Source organism: Chelonoidis abingdonii, chromosome 6 (assembly GCF_003597395.2).
Source record: "Chelonoidis abingdonii isolate Lonesome George chromosome 6, CheloAbing_2.0, whole genome shotgun sequence".
Classification (NCBI taxonomy): Eukaryota; Metazoa; Chordata; order Testudines; family Testudinidae; genus Chelonoidis; species Chelonoidis abingdonii.
The window spans coordinates 36,270,631-36,285,159 of record NC_133774.1 but is presented as its reverse complement, the minus strand read 5'-3'; the positions used below and the strand labels follow the sequence as shown (position 1 = coordinate 36,285,159).

The window sequence follows — 14,529 nt, the reverse complement described above, 5'->3', positions numbered from 1 at the left end:
GCTTGTTCCAGTAGCCCACTTATCAGATTGTCCTGGTTCCTCAACATCTGGCACGGACCTTGTTAATCCGGGCGACATCCAAGCCGGCATCACTCTCCTAGTTCATGTCACTCTCATATTTGAGGTAGCCAGGTGAAGCGTTAGGGGGTCTTTTGCCCAAGGACCCCTACTGGAAAGTTGGGTACTAACCGGGATTTGAACCCCGGTCTCTCGTATCAAAGGGCAGTCTCCCATATCAAAGGGCAGTGCTCTTAACCACTACGCTATCCAGTTGCTATATATATAAATAGTTTTTTAAAGCTGGGGGGAGGGGGACTTGGCAGCAATTCTTCCATCTTCTTCTTCGTTTTGGTCCAGATATGAAAACTTTTGACTGTTAATGATCTAAAGCAGGAGAATCCCTTAATGATTTGGGGAGTGCTTATATTCCCATTGTCTGCGTATGTTCTAAGTTATAGGGGCGTGTGTGAGAGAGAGAGAGAGTAATTATGCTCAGGTATTGCTTCAGAAACTCCTATGCAGTCCTAGTGGAGATATTCAGAAATTGGCCCCTTTTCATTAATTGTGGCTATGCTGTTTCCTCCTACTGCAGACTTACTCATGGGAGACCTTGCCATTCTTCCAGGATGACAGGGAATGAGCTCACCATTTGATTATAACTGCTTTCCAACCTTAATACTGAATTACTTTATTGCCATTGTTTGGGTTCCACTCTGGTTAACTTCTCCAACCAATATTAATCTGAAAACTAGTTAGATGCTGTCACTTGTATTCATGAATTTTTTTAATATTAAACTTTTGAGATGTGTAAGTCATTGAAGAGCTTTAGCTTGTGATATCAAGATACTTTTAAAGTGACCTACAAAAGATGTAAAAAAAATTAAATTTTGTGCCCCTTGTGCTGCTTATATAATAGTCTCCTTCTTGACATAAAAATATCAGCAAAGGTTTGTTCTGTTGTAGTTTTTCTTGAAGATGTTCCATAGGCCTCCAATGTTCACTGCACCCCTCCTATTAAGCTGTAAGAATTTAATGTCAGCCCTTTAACTGACATCCTTTCTACCAAGTGACAGCAGGTATTGGCATCAAATGCGGGGAGGTAGCTCAGTGGTTTGAGCATTGGCCTGCTAAACCCAGGGCTGTGAGTTCAGTCCTTGAGGGGGCCATTTAGGGATTTGGGGCAAAAATCTATCTGGGGATTGGTCCTGCCTTGAGCAGGGGGTTGGACTAGATGACCTCCTGAGGTCTCTTCCAATCCTGATATTCTATGGTATTAATTTAAATTTTTTTAGACAAGTTGAGTAAAAAATGGCTCCCCTCCTTTGTTCTTTGGTTTAGCTTTCAGTGTCCTGTGATGTCATTTCACAAGGCTCTCCAGTTACCACAGAATCGTCTTAAAAAGACAGATCTGATTTTTTTTTTTCTAGTTAAAATTAACCTTTCGGACCGCCTGCCTATTTTGTGGATGCTTCTTTATATGCAAAAGTCCACCACTTCTACTTCCATCCTCCCCAATACACACATTATTTGCTTTCATGTTTACAGTTCTTTCTGTGGCCTGTATTAAAATCAGAATTTCATTCAAACTCAGGACTCTGTCACCTCTTATTCTCTTCTTAGATCTGTGATCACATCAGCATTAGAAATGGAACTTTCTTCCCAAAGGGAAAGTTCTTAATAACGGACATCTTAAATATATGGCAAGACAGTTGTCGATCTGTATATAGCTAATGGTTCTATTATAATCTTCAACAGGGCAGATAATACCTCTACACACACGAAATATTGTGGTATCTAAGCACTTACTTCTCTATATCACCTAGCTTCCTTCTTCTTCATACAGATAAAAGTTGAGAAAAGTTAGATGAGATGTATCTGAACATACTGTAGAACCATTCTGTGTACTCAAATGTGACAGTTACATAAAAGGCGTATTACTTTTAAACTAACTCTGAACAAACTTGTCCAGCTTCAAAAGTAGAACACTTTTTTTTGCAAAAACAAATACTATGTCTAATTACTTAAATGTTCATTAAAATGCAGTTTATTTTGAAACACTATAATGAAAGTTTAAAGACACAGCTGGTGTTCTCTGGAAACAGTTATAAGTTACGAAAACTCCAATTTGCCAAGAGAATGCCTGGCTCTGGTTTACTAAAATAGTTCTCTTATTTATATTCTGATGCATGCTATTGTGATACAGTATGGAAAAATGGCATGGTCTTAGGAATGGTGTCGTGTGTTATGGAAAACCTGTAGTTTCTCTGACACTGCCATCATAACCTGGATCTGTTAAGAACCTTATTTGTTTAAGTAGAACGCTGCTGTGCTACATTCTTACTAAGCTGCACAGGAAAGGAGAACCTTTGCGTCTTTCCATAGTTAAAAATCAGTCATGTGTGCAGGGTTCATGGTCATTGACTCGAAGTTACTTTCAGCAGTTGCAGTCCAATGTATACTAGCTTAGGGTGGAGAAATGGTCAAACCACCTAACTTGACAGGCTCTATTGGTCATTAGATTCATTTTACACACACACTTTTTTAAGCAGAAAATCTGTGATGGTAGCTGCAGAACTTCTCCACCTGTTTGACAGCCTGCTTCCTTTTTGGGAATAGCGAAGGCAAGATAGGAGTGGGCTGGACAGCTACAAAATCTGGAAAAACAAGGTCTTGACCCTAGGTTGATTTCCTTTTTAATAATTTTACGTGATCATGCTAGTGCAGCCAGATTCAAATTCACTGTATATTCCTACCTGTACTACTGTGGTAAAATCGATTATTCTAATATGTGCTGAATATTTGCAGCAGAATGTACAGGTGGAGTTCAGTAAGATTTACAGGCAGTCAGCAACTCTGAAAACCAGGCCACTGACCTCTCACTACCTGTTTTCTCCATCTGTAAAACTCAAATTGTACTTGTTTGCATACTTAAAACAGGGGTGGTGAAGATTAATGAGCTCACGTTTATAAGGCACTTCAAAGATGTTATGTGTAGTTCATTTTTAAGTGAGGTGGATAATGTAGATAATGAACTAGAATCTCATTTCCCATAGAGCTAACCTTAATTGGAGGTGAGAGAATAGCTTTAATCCTTACAATAAATGATTTAAACAGAAATTTCCCCACCCCCGCCTTCTCCAGCCCCAAGAACTTCTATCAACAGTCTTCTCCAAGCCAGAGGACAAATCCTTTTTCCCCCCCGCTCCCCTTTCCCACTTCTGCACTCCTGAGCAGCCACAGCCATCCTTATCCAGCAGGACTGGCACAGTAAATGACTTCCTCTTTGAGGTGTCATCAGTATCACACCACAGATTGGGCCAGCAAGGTGGCTATTAAAGAGCATTGTGGTTATTACTCTCTTAATCTTATTCCTTCTCAGTCACCCAGCAAGTTATTGGCATGCTCTTACTAATGAAAAAAGTTGCAAATAGTATGAAAGGAACAGGAAGAAATGTTAACTCAGTTTTATTATAGCTAGTTTAGTTTTAATCAAATGTGTACCCTCTCTGTTTGCCAGGGGGCTTTCTTAAATTACAGTATCAGAATCATTAGATTGGTATAAACATGATAATATTAAAAATGCTTCAGCTAACAATCTTAAGCACTTACAGTCAGGGCAGGAAAGATCTACTAGCTGGTTATAAATAGGAAAGACAAGGTAAAAGGAACCTGCCAGTGAAGTCCAAGGCCAGCATTCTGGCAAACACCCCAGTTTTTCTCCCTTCACTCATTCCTGGCTGCTGGGAATAAAGAGGGTGCATTGATCTCCACCTTCTGTATCTGCTTCTGTCTAGCTACTAGGTGTTTTTGACAAATTCTAAGCACCTCTTTCCCTCTTCTGTTTCAAGGAGCTTTCTGTCTCTTCCCTCTCCCAGTCATTGCAGAACCCCCTGGCTGTTCTGAGGGGCTCTCTCTCTCTGTTGGTCTATGTTTTGTGCCAGCCTCCTGGCTGCTCTGGGTAAGCTGGTCAGGGAAGAGGGCTCTGCTGCCTCTGCTCCTCCAGCTAAGGTGTCTTTGATGTGGTCTTCCCCTAAGTGAATAGTCCCAGCACCTTTCTTGGTGGCAGCTGCTCACTTACTTTCCTCAGCAATGTGAATCTGACTTGACTTAGTTTCGTTGCTGGCCATAGGATTCTGATATGCTGTGGCAAAACTCCCACTGGTTGCCAAATTGAATTTTTAATAGTCCTGGGCACTCGCTTCGCACAGAATCTATCCTTCCATTATCCTGTAGGAATGTTTGTACAACACTTCTATATTTGCATAGTTTATAGGGAAAACTCAATTTTTCCTGTAGCTTGAATCCTGAGAACCTATGGTTATAAGATTTGTGATGGAATGTTAGCTGAGTGTTGGGCTAGGTCACAGCATAATTCTAGGAATTAAAATACACTTTTACAGGTCACATTCTTAATTTAAAAACATCACTAAGCTTTACTAATGAATAGCATTCAGTTGGAGACTCCTTGTGTGGAGAGGTATGACCTGCCTGAGTGATAAGGTGACATGATTTTTGCAAAGCAAGAATACCAGCTCTCCAGCATAACTCTAGAAATTAGCAGGTGTGGCATTTTGAGTTTGACAAGCAAGTTCTGACTACATTTAAAGACAAGTTGAAGGAAGACATTGATGTGGATTTGACAGATTGGCAATCTACTTATATTACACAGACTGGATAAAAATCAATTTTTTTATATTAGGATTTTTAATACATAAGTCTATTTGAAATTATAGCAACCTCTGTTAAGGCCAAAACTTACTCTAATCTATTAATCCCTTTGCTTAATTTTTTTAAAAATAATAATTTGTGTATGTTTACTGACAATGTTTTAAAAAAGAAATTAAGACCAATAAACTTCTGGAAGCCACTGGCTAAGGACCTGGAACTAGAGTTTGTTGAAGTGCTAAAACAGCTGCTTTTTTTTTTTTTTTTTTTTTTTTAACAGTATTGTCCTTTTTGCAAGTGCAGAGAGAATATTTTCTTCATTTCAGTTAGCTAGTTTACTCTATGATTCATTCATTTAAAGTTTAAACAACTGGAAAGTTTCCTCATCCAGTCTATGAATGAAAGAATGGATGTGAGAGGATGAGATCTACTAATTCTAAAACTTTGAAAGGGTGACAAACAATCCAATTCATGACCTGCTGATAATACTTGTATTGGTTAATAAATGCCAAATGTGCTTTGATAAGAAGAACTCTTTTTGATGCATTTTTATGTATCCAGCAGTTTTAAGTAGCCTTCCTTAACTAATCAAAAGAAAACAACCAACTTTAAAATGCTGTTTTTGTGGATTTTAATTGCATTTGTATTCGCTTCCAAATAGACTTGAGACAAATCACAAGTAAAAAATTAATCCTCTTTTAAATAGAAAATGATGAATAATGCATTTCTTTACACAGTAACATTAAAAACTAAGAATTGGAATAAATGTAGGGTCAGCTGTATAATTGCTTGAATAACTATGTATAGATATACCCTCCTGGTTTTGAGGAGAAAAGCACCAAAGACAGTGTAAAGCAGGAATCTCAAACTCAAATGGCCACGAGGGCCACATGTGGACTAGTACATTGGCCCGAGGGCTGCATCACTGACACACCATCCTGCTCTCTGTGGCCACGCCCCCACTCCACCTCTTCCATGAGGCTCCACTCATGCCCTGCCTCTTCCCACTCCTTCCCCAAAGTCCCCACCCCAACTCCGCTCCCTCTCTGCCCTGCTTCTTCTCTGCCTCTTCCCCTGAGCATATGGTTCCTCGCTCCTTCCCCTCTCTCCTGGAAAGCACTGCCACACAGCTGTTTGGCAATGGGAAGTGCCTGGAGGTAGGCAGAGGAGCAGGGACGCAGTGTACTGGAGGGGGCGGCAGGTGAGGGGAGCTTGGCTGCAGGAAATATCTTGGGGGAGGGGGCGCTATGGAGAGCTTGGCAGACCGCAGCAAATAACTCCATGGGCTGTGTGTTTGAGACCCCTGGTGTAAAGTATATACTTATTTGCGAATAGTAAACTAGGAAAAAAAAATCATGCCTTTGGGCCCCCCCCCCCCGTGATGTTCTTACAGAATTGGAGTTTTCCCCCCTTATTGAGCAACAAAAATGCTCCTGAAATAGAACGTTCTTCTATCTTGTATATAAAATCTAACTACAAAAGAAACCTTTGAATTTGTAAGCATAATAAAGGGGGTGTGAAAAGAGTTGACTGGAAATCTTCCAGTAAAACTAAGTTTTGCTGGAAAATGCCGATTCGGTAGAATGAAATGTTTAGTGTAATCTGTACAAGATTCACTGAAACTTTGTTGAAACACAGCAGGGTGCCCTGGCTCTGCTTCCCCACCAGCTCTTGAGAAGTGAGGGACAGAGTAGCTGAGTTCTCCAGCAGCTGGCCTGAAAGCACAAGTTAAATTGACAAAACCCTGAGAGCAGCTGGAAAACCATAAAATTTAGTTTTCCTACAGTGAAATTTTTCTTGAAATGTGAAAATTTTCACTCTGTCATTGCATTTCAGGATGAAACTTTCTCAAAAACACAAGTTTTTAATGGAAAAGGTTTCCTCCTTTTAGGTCAGCTCTAGTTTTGAACACTGGTGGAGCCTGATTCTGTTTCCTGTCAAATAACGTTCTTGTCTATGGGAAATACTGTAGCATTTCAGCCAGCTATAACACACTCCTGAGTAAAAGCAGATTTTAATCTTAAATGGCAAATCACTAGTTAATAAAACTGTATTCTGGGTATCCCCTTGGTGAAGCCCCTTCACTGTCAGAATGAGTTCCCAGAGACCCTCAGACAATATTCCAGAGTTAATACTCTTGTGGTATAAGAAGCTAGTTTAGCGAGCTTTTTCTTGGCCCTGATCTGTTGCTGCTTCTGCTGGCTAGCGTGGAGGGGAGCAGAGGGTGAGTCGTGGGGTTTAGGAGATAGTGTCAAAGAGAGGCTGGCTTCTAGACTAGCCCTGCTGTCACTAGCTGCCTTTCTCCACATTGCTCAAAGGTAGGGTTGCCAGGTGTCTAGTTTTTGACCAGAACATGGTCAGAGCAGCAGCACCGCTGACTGGGCCATCAGCAGTCCAGTCGGTGGTGCAGCAGGGCTAAGGCAGGCTCCCTGCCTCCCTTGGCTCTGTGCAGCTCCTAGAAACAGCAGCATGTCCCTCCATCTGGCTCCTAGGCATAGGGGCAGCCAGGAGTTCTGTGCACTGTCCCTGCCCCAAGTGCCAGCTTCACAGCTTCCACTGGCCAGAAACCACAGCCAATGGGAGCTGTGGGGGCAGTGCCTGCGGATGGGGCAGTGCGCAGAGCTGCCTGGCCATGCCTCTGTGTAGGAGCCAGTGGGGGATATGCTGCTGCTTCCGGGAGCTGCCTGAGGCTAGTTAATAAAAGAGCCTGCACCCCCTCCTGTGCCCCAGCCCTGATTCCCCCCCGGCCTCTGAACCCTTCATTCGCAGCCCGGAGCACCCTCATATACCCCAAACCTCTCACCTCCAGCTGGAGCTCTCACACCCCCTGTATCCCAACCCCTGCCCCAGTCCTGATCCCTCTCCTGCACCCCAAATCTCTCATCCCTAGCCCGGAGTCCCCTTCTGCGCCCCATGCTGGAGCCTGCCAAGTATTTCTCTGTTTGACTTCTCATATTCAGGTTCCCCATTCCCAAGTTTTGTTAATTTAAAATATTTCATTAGGTCCTTACAAAGTGTTTTCAGTTTTGAAGTTAAAATAAACTGTCTTGTTTTTCCTCCTAAATTTTGGGGGGCTGTGCCATTTTTAGCTGCAGCCAGTTTTTTTTCTGTTAGACAAGAAGAGTAAGAGTTTCAGGAACATACTTGTGTGCTTAACTTTATGCTGTGGTGCTGTGAGTAGTTCCAGTGCATATGCATAACTTTTATTTTTGTGAATAAAACAAATGCACGAGTATATGTCTGCAGCCCAGACTATGAAACTTGTGTGCCTAAAACCACTTTTGTTTCTGATTCAGTTAAACAAAAGTGTGTTGTAGGGAAATGTTTTGGACACAATGTTTGCAAGCCAAATACTATAGCGTGACTTGTATGTGAGAACCAAGAAGTGAAATCAGTGATGGCTAAGACTAAAAAGAGCTACAATAGGTTTCTGGCTACCCAAATTGAGGAAAGGGGAGAAAGAAGGGTAAGTAACAGCATAATTAGAAGTAAACTAGACTCTTAACATAGCCAATTTTAATATAGGCTGCATGAATAAGGAAATTAGACTTAAAATCTGAGATTTTAAGTTCTTGATGAAGCCTTTTTAAAGAACAAGTGTCACCAAACTAAAAGAGTAACTTGTGAGGAAACTTTTTTTCTTATGAACTGTGACTGTTCTTAGAACAGTACAGTAATGCCTTTGTCCTTTACCCCCAGTTCAGGGTCCATTACGTAACTGCTACTACAGTAATAATCACTTTGGCTTATTTTATAAATAATGTTGAACAAAGTTAATGCCTGTATTTAACTTTATATTCTGTCATAACCTCTATAAAATAAGAAAGAACAATAAGTTAACAGAAGGTATATAATGCTGTGGCTGCAATAAGAGACAGTTGCAGCCTATTCCTTTTGTTTTAGGTTGGTGGTACAAGACACTCCTGTTGCACAGCCAGGAAACTTGAAGATGGCAGCTGTATATAGAGTAAAGACTTTTCCAAGAAACTTCTAATTCTCATGTAGCCCAAGGGGCTAGATATGACCTGAAATATGGAGCATGTTTGACCTCGTCGTCACAGTGCCAGTGTAGTGTGGGCAGCATTCATCTGACCTAGGGTTACCAGTTTTGGTTGGACGTATTTCTAGAGGTTTCATCACTTGTGATCTTCAATTCAAGATTAATCTTTAATTCCTAGAGACTCCAAAACAATCCTGGAGAGTTGGCAGCCCTAATCTGAGCCCACTCTAATTGGGGTGCCTTAGTGGGCCTTATTAGGAATTAACACTTCTTTTTTTCTGAATGAACATTGACTGTTTTTTCTGGCTGGAGGGAAACAGAGATTGGATAAACTGGTGTACTCTTCAGGGCAGGAACTATTTGCCTCTGCAGATGTGTGCAGTACTCAGTTTACTCTTGATGCTGCTGGAATACAAGTAATTTATTATATAAAGAGCAAGAGGAGGAGAAAAGACAGTCTTTTCCTGTAGCAGCAAAAGAGGCTTGTTTTAGCAGATGCCATCTTACTGGGTGTATGCTCCACTGCCTTTTGTGATCTAAAATTTTTCAAAGATAGAACTGGGTATTTAATAACTAAGCTGTTATCAAAGTTGATCTCTGTTGAAATTAGGATGTTCTGTGATTTGGACTAGACTTGAGGGGGCTTGAAATAGCTGGAGATGGGGCAGGGAATGAACAAAAACTGGCTGACTTGCCTCCCATTCCAGTTCTTCAAGGCCAGACATGATGCCCATGTCTCAGCATCTCGTGTAGAAGGAGACTTGACACCTGGCATTTATATTAAGGAAGCTCTCTATTTGTCTGGATATCACTAATAAATAGGCTTGGCTGATATCAATTTTAAAAATAATTTACATGGATATTATCCATGTTTGTTCTATGCATTTTTTTATTTTATAATTTATTTTGGAAATCTTTAGTTGTCCAAAATTTTGGACAATGTGGGGGGATCAGACAATTATTTAATAACAGATGTTGAGATTCAAGCAATTAAAGCTTTATAGTCATTAAAACACACACATTGTCAATATCACATGCCAAAATAAATATAGTAAAGATCCAGAAATCAAACTCTAAAATCTCAAGCGGTGTTTTTCTTACTCTGCCTATCTGTAAATTTTTCTTATCAATGGAAATATTTGTGTGTGTGGTATGGTGAAATTGACGTTCACTGGCACAGATAAAAATCTAATCCTTCCAAATCTAATCTACTTGTAAACACTTGCTGTGATCGGAAGTCTGTTGTGCATACCATTTTGTAATTCTGGTAGACCAGGGGCTCTACAAGGATGCAGAAAGGAAGGGGGCTCATCTCTGAAAGTTGAAGGTGTCTGGAAGAGAACTACAACACACTGAGAACTCTAGATTAAAATTTTGGAAGTGGAGTGGTTTTGAGTATGAAAGTGACTAACAGGCAACTTAATATGGGGAACACCAATTATGTTTGTATGTTGATAAGGTGACTAGAGGATTATTGAATAGAATGTTAGCTGCTTTGGAAAAAAAGAGTTCAGTGAGAGCTGTTCTAATTATATGAATTGCTCAATGCAGAGATACTAAAGAAAGTTGAGAAATTAGTTGGTAGAAAACAAATAGAAACTAAAAAAATAAAGAAGTTTGGTAGATACCTTTAAACTATATTTATACAGATATCTATGTATATTCTGACCACAAACAATCTTAATTAATGAATCCAGGAAGATGTGGGTTTTCAAAAATGACTCTCTGAAGTGTTGTGAAAGTCAAATGAACTGGAATTTGGGGTCTGTTGCATGAATGCACAAACGTTGATGTCAAGGTTATACTCTTTTCCCACCACACTGACTTTTCTTCCTCTATTTCAGGTTGCAAAAGCCTCAGAGTATCACTGCCTTTCTGTGCCATTTGTCTGGCTTCCTCTGCTCCTACTTACTAATCTGTGCCTTAGAGTTGTCTTTTACCCTGTTTCTTCTTCAAAATCAGGTCCTTTTCTGTGAAGTTTGTTGTTGATAGTGGGCACATGCCTCTTTGACTTTCTTCAAGGCACAGTACTCTTCAATATTTTGAATTGTAAGTTCTTCACGGCTAAGATCTTGAACCCATTCTATGTTAGAGTATTTTACTTACTGGCAAGTGTTGAATTTCCTTTTACTGCTATATAAACAAAAATATGGAAGATTGGATTGGATTAGATTAGATTAGAAAGGAGTTCTGACTCCCTCTGTGCTTTTAAAGTCTTGTATAAAGGCTTTTGAAGGAAATCACTGCTTAACTTGAGAAGGAGAGATGTCATTCAGCGATGGATAAATGAGGTGGTGCTTTGGATCTGAAATAGGTTTAGGCTAGGATATGGGGTGAATCAGGATTATACCTAAAGTCTGAAGTTGCTGAACTCTGAGCTGTCTTCACAAGGTTTGGGTCTTTTCTGTACTAAAATATGGGCCCCATCTGGTTTTGGCTGTGACGTGAAACCAAAACTGCAGGGCTGGTTTGGATTTGGATCTTTTGAGACTCTTCCCCCACACTACTCAAAAATTTGTAGGGATTTGGATTCCAGGGTGTAGCTTTTGCCCACCTCCGTCTTCGGTCTCTGAATTATTCAGTCTGATCTTTAGGAGCGCAAAGCTCTTGACAGCATTACTTGAAACTTTACAAATTTGTTAATTGAAGAGGATGGAAGAAAATCAATTAAGAATTAAGGAATGGACGCAGGTTAAGAAAAAACAACTTGATACAAATCTTTAATAGGAATTAATATCTCTACAAATTTGTGTCCATTAGCGTAGCTAACGTTCAGTAGCCCTACTGGAGTAAAAACGAAAAGGAGTCCTTGTGGCACCCTAGAGACTAACAAATGTATTTGGGCATAAGCTTTCGTGGGCTAGAGCCCACTTCATCAGATCATGAAATGGACTCTAGCCCATGAAAACTTATGCTGAAATAGATTTGTTAGTCTCTAAGGTGCCACAAGGACTCCTTGTTGTTTTTGCTGATACAGACTAGCATGGCTACCACTCTGAAACCTACTGGATTAGTTTATCACTGCATTCAAATGGCTCTTTAGCCAGTAGAGGCATGTTCTTTGTTCTTTAGAGGAACTGAGTATTTCTGTTCTGCTTTATGTAAAAGTTGCATCCAGGCTTGTAAACACTGCAGAGAAATAGTGAATCTTACAGTAGAAATCCATTTTTGTAAACAAGCTCTCTGTTGTTAAGCCAGCCCTGAAAGTCCCGATGGTAAGGGGATTAATGTAAATGTTCTCTTCACGTAAAAAGATTATCAATGTTTGGTTATTTGTCTCACAGCTACTTTTTAGAAACAATACATTATTAAATCAATGAGATTACTACTGGAAGAGTTCAAATATAAAGGGCCATATCCTGTTCACTTTATGCATGTCCTGTTTAAAGCCTACAATAATTGTATATAAAATGAGGCAAGCAAATTTGTTGTCACATGTTTTTAAAAAAAATTATAAACTAGCTTATTCCATTGAGGATGTCCAGTTTCCTGATGGTGTCTTTGAAATTCCCCTCTTCTTCCCATTTCAGAACTGTGTTTTTCCCATCATGAGACTTGATCCCTTCTTTTTCCCTTCTCCAAAAAAAGTTTGAAAGGTTCTCCTTTCTTTGGCTTCAAAACTCAAATTTTTAATGAGATATTTAAACTGTTTTACACACTGTTAATTCAATGAAAGATCAATGTCATTTTAAAAAAAGAATAATGGGGCCATATTCTGCCCTCCAGTATTCTTGTTAACTAAAATTGGAGTTGAGTGGCACATCAATTTCATAGGCTAGAACTTGGCTCAGTACCTGGCAATGTTTTCATCAATTAAAAAAAACAAGACTTTGAACTCCTTTACCTATGTCCAATTTCTGCGATTATTGGCAGGTGACATTATGTATTGTTCCTAACTAAGAGGCAGCCTTTACATTGGCTATAGCAAGGATTGGGCAAGCGACTGCATTGCATGGTATCTAATCCTACACTGACTCAAGGGAAACTTAAGTTTTGCATGTTGTTTTGAAGCTTTCTCCATGCCTGATAAAGTGAATTTTAATTTAACCCTTTGTGTCTTTTTTTTTTTTTCCCTTCCCCCAACAGCTGGCTTACCCCTGGGTGTTCTAAACTTGGCCAAAATAAAGCCATATCAGAGAGGCTTTTTCTGTAATGATGACAGCATCAAGTATCCATTCCATGACAGTACCGTCACATCCACTGTCCTCTATGCAGTGGGGTTCACCCTGCCCATTTGCTCTGTAAGTAGCCAAATTTCTAGCCATCTGTGTGCCGGTGGTGGGGAAAGACTTAAGAGGGTTCCAGTAGGTCAGGGGTAGGCAATCTATGGCACGTGTGCCGAAGGCAGCACACGAGCTGATTTTCAGTGGCACTCACACTGCCACCGGAACAGGGCGCTCTGCATTTTAATTAATTTTAAATGAAGTTTCTTAAACATTTTAAAAACTTTATTTACCTTACACTGTACTGCATATTATACAGAGTTAGAAAGCTAGATCTTATGACTGCCTTCTGAAAATAGACACAAATGCCATAAAAATGGTTAAACAAAAGCTCTACAAATGTTTCAGGGAGGGAATTAACTAGCATAAAGCTCCAAAACCAGAAAATTAATATATTTAAAATATGAAATTTGGAATTCATAGAGTAAACTGAAATTTTCATCTCAGTAATCAAGGTGAAACTTCATATTATATACTTTCATCCTGCCTTTTTGCAAAGAAAAGTGTAACACATTTCAGGACTCTCACAAAGATGCAGGCTTTATCAAGCCTTAAGGAAGCCTACTGCAAACTGGCCAATAAATATTAAGTTTTTCAGGCACAGGTGTGAAATCCACCACTGGCGTGGGCACAGGTGAACATGGTAATTACATACCTGCCTAATTTCAGACATGCAGATTAGATGTACTTGCACATTTTTCAAGTGCAATGAAAGATAGCATCAGAAAAATGTAAACTATGCATGATAGTATAAAACATCTCCTCCTTATCTTTTAGACTTCAACTTAAAAAACTAAAAATGGTCTCTCCATCCCCGGCTTATTTAGGCTTAAACTTTGTTGCCTTTCAGAGAGGGGGAATCATGTTTGAGCCTTCTATGACAGCTAGGTTATAGGACTTATTGTAACTTATAATTAAGAGTAATATATATACCCATGTACTGCTTTTTAGACTGAGTGCCTGAAATATCCTTAACTGCAAAGATTTTATTGTTGACTTATTACAAACCTGCTTCCTGAAACCAATACTCTGATCAACTTCAGAAGACTTTGTGCAAGCTCCGTGATTCTTGGCTTTCTGTGCTCTTGTGTTTTTTCTTTACTTCAAGAGCACATGACATTACTATGTTAATATTCCAGATCTCTGATAAAGCAAACAGATTTGTATATGCTGCTTGATACCTTCTACACAAATAATTTAACTAGCATAAGGAATTGTGCCAAAAAAAAAAAGCACAATAGTATTGTATTTGAACAACTCAAATGAAGAGATTCTCAAGTTTTGTTTTTTTAGTAAAAGCATGGACTTAAAGCCAGAACTTCAGACACTGATTGAGAGCGTACACTATGTTCCTTTGTAGGATATGCAAGGGAAAACCTTTCTGAACACGTCTTACCTACTTCATATCAGATTAAGGTCACTAAATCTGTTTACAGTTTTCCAACTGAGTCACTGGATTTATTTCTTTGTGAAGTCAACCGATTGATTCTTCTAGATAATTAGTTTGGCACTTAATAGAATGCCACTGACATAGATAATGAGTTCACACACCTTGAGGTGCAACCAAGTGGCCTTAGAAAAAAGATGACTTAGCTTTACTATCTGAAAGTTTTTTGTGCTAATATATGATGATGCATTCAG

The 14,529-nt window shown here is 39.6% G+C and overlaps 1 protein-coding gene across 2 annotated transcripts in view; it reads left to right on the top strand.

The window, feature by feature from the left end:
* The window catches only part of PLPP1 (phospholipid phosphatase 1), a 136,715-nt gene that overhangs the window by 12,971 nt on the left and 109,215 nt on the right, over positions 1 to 14,529 (top strand). Inside the window, exon 2 of one of the 2 annotated variants that reach the window (XM_032769028.2) lies at positions 12,752 to 12,906. The exons of the other annotated variant lie outside the window; for it this stretch is intronic. Coding sequence (XP_032624919.1) covers positions 12,752 to 12,906 — 155 coding nt within the window. The remainder of the gene's footprint in view (positions 1 to 12,751; positions 12,907 to 14,529) is intronic. 2 annotated transcript variants of the gene reach the window in all.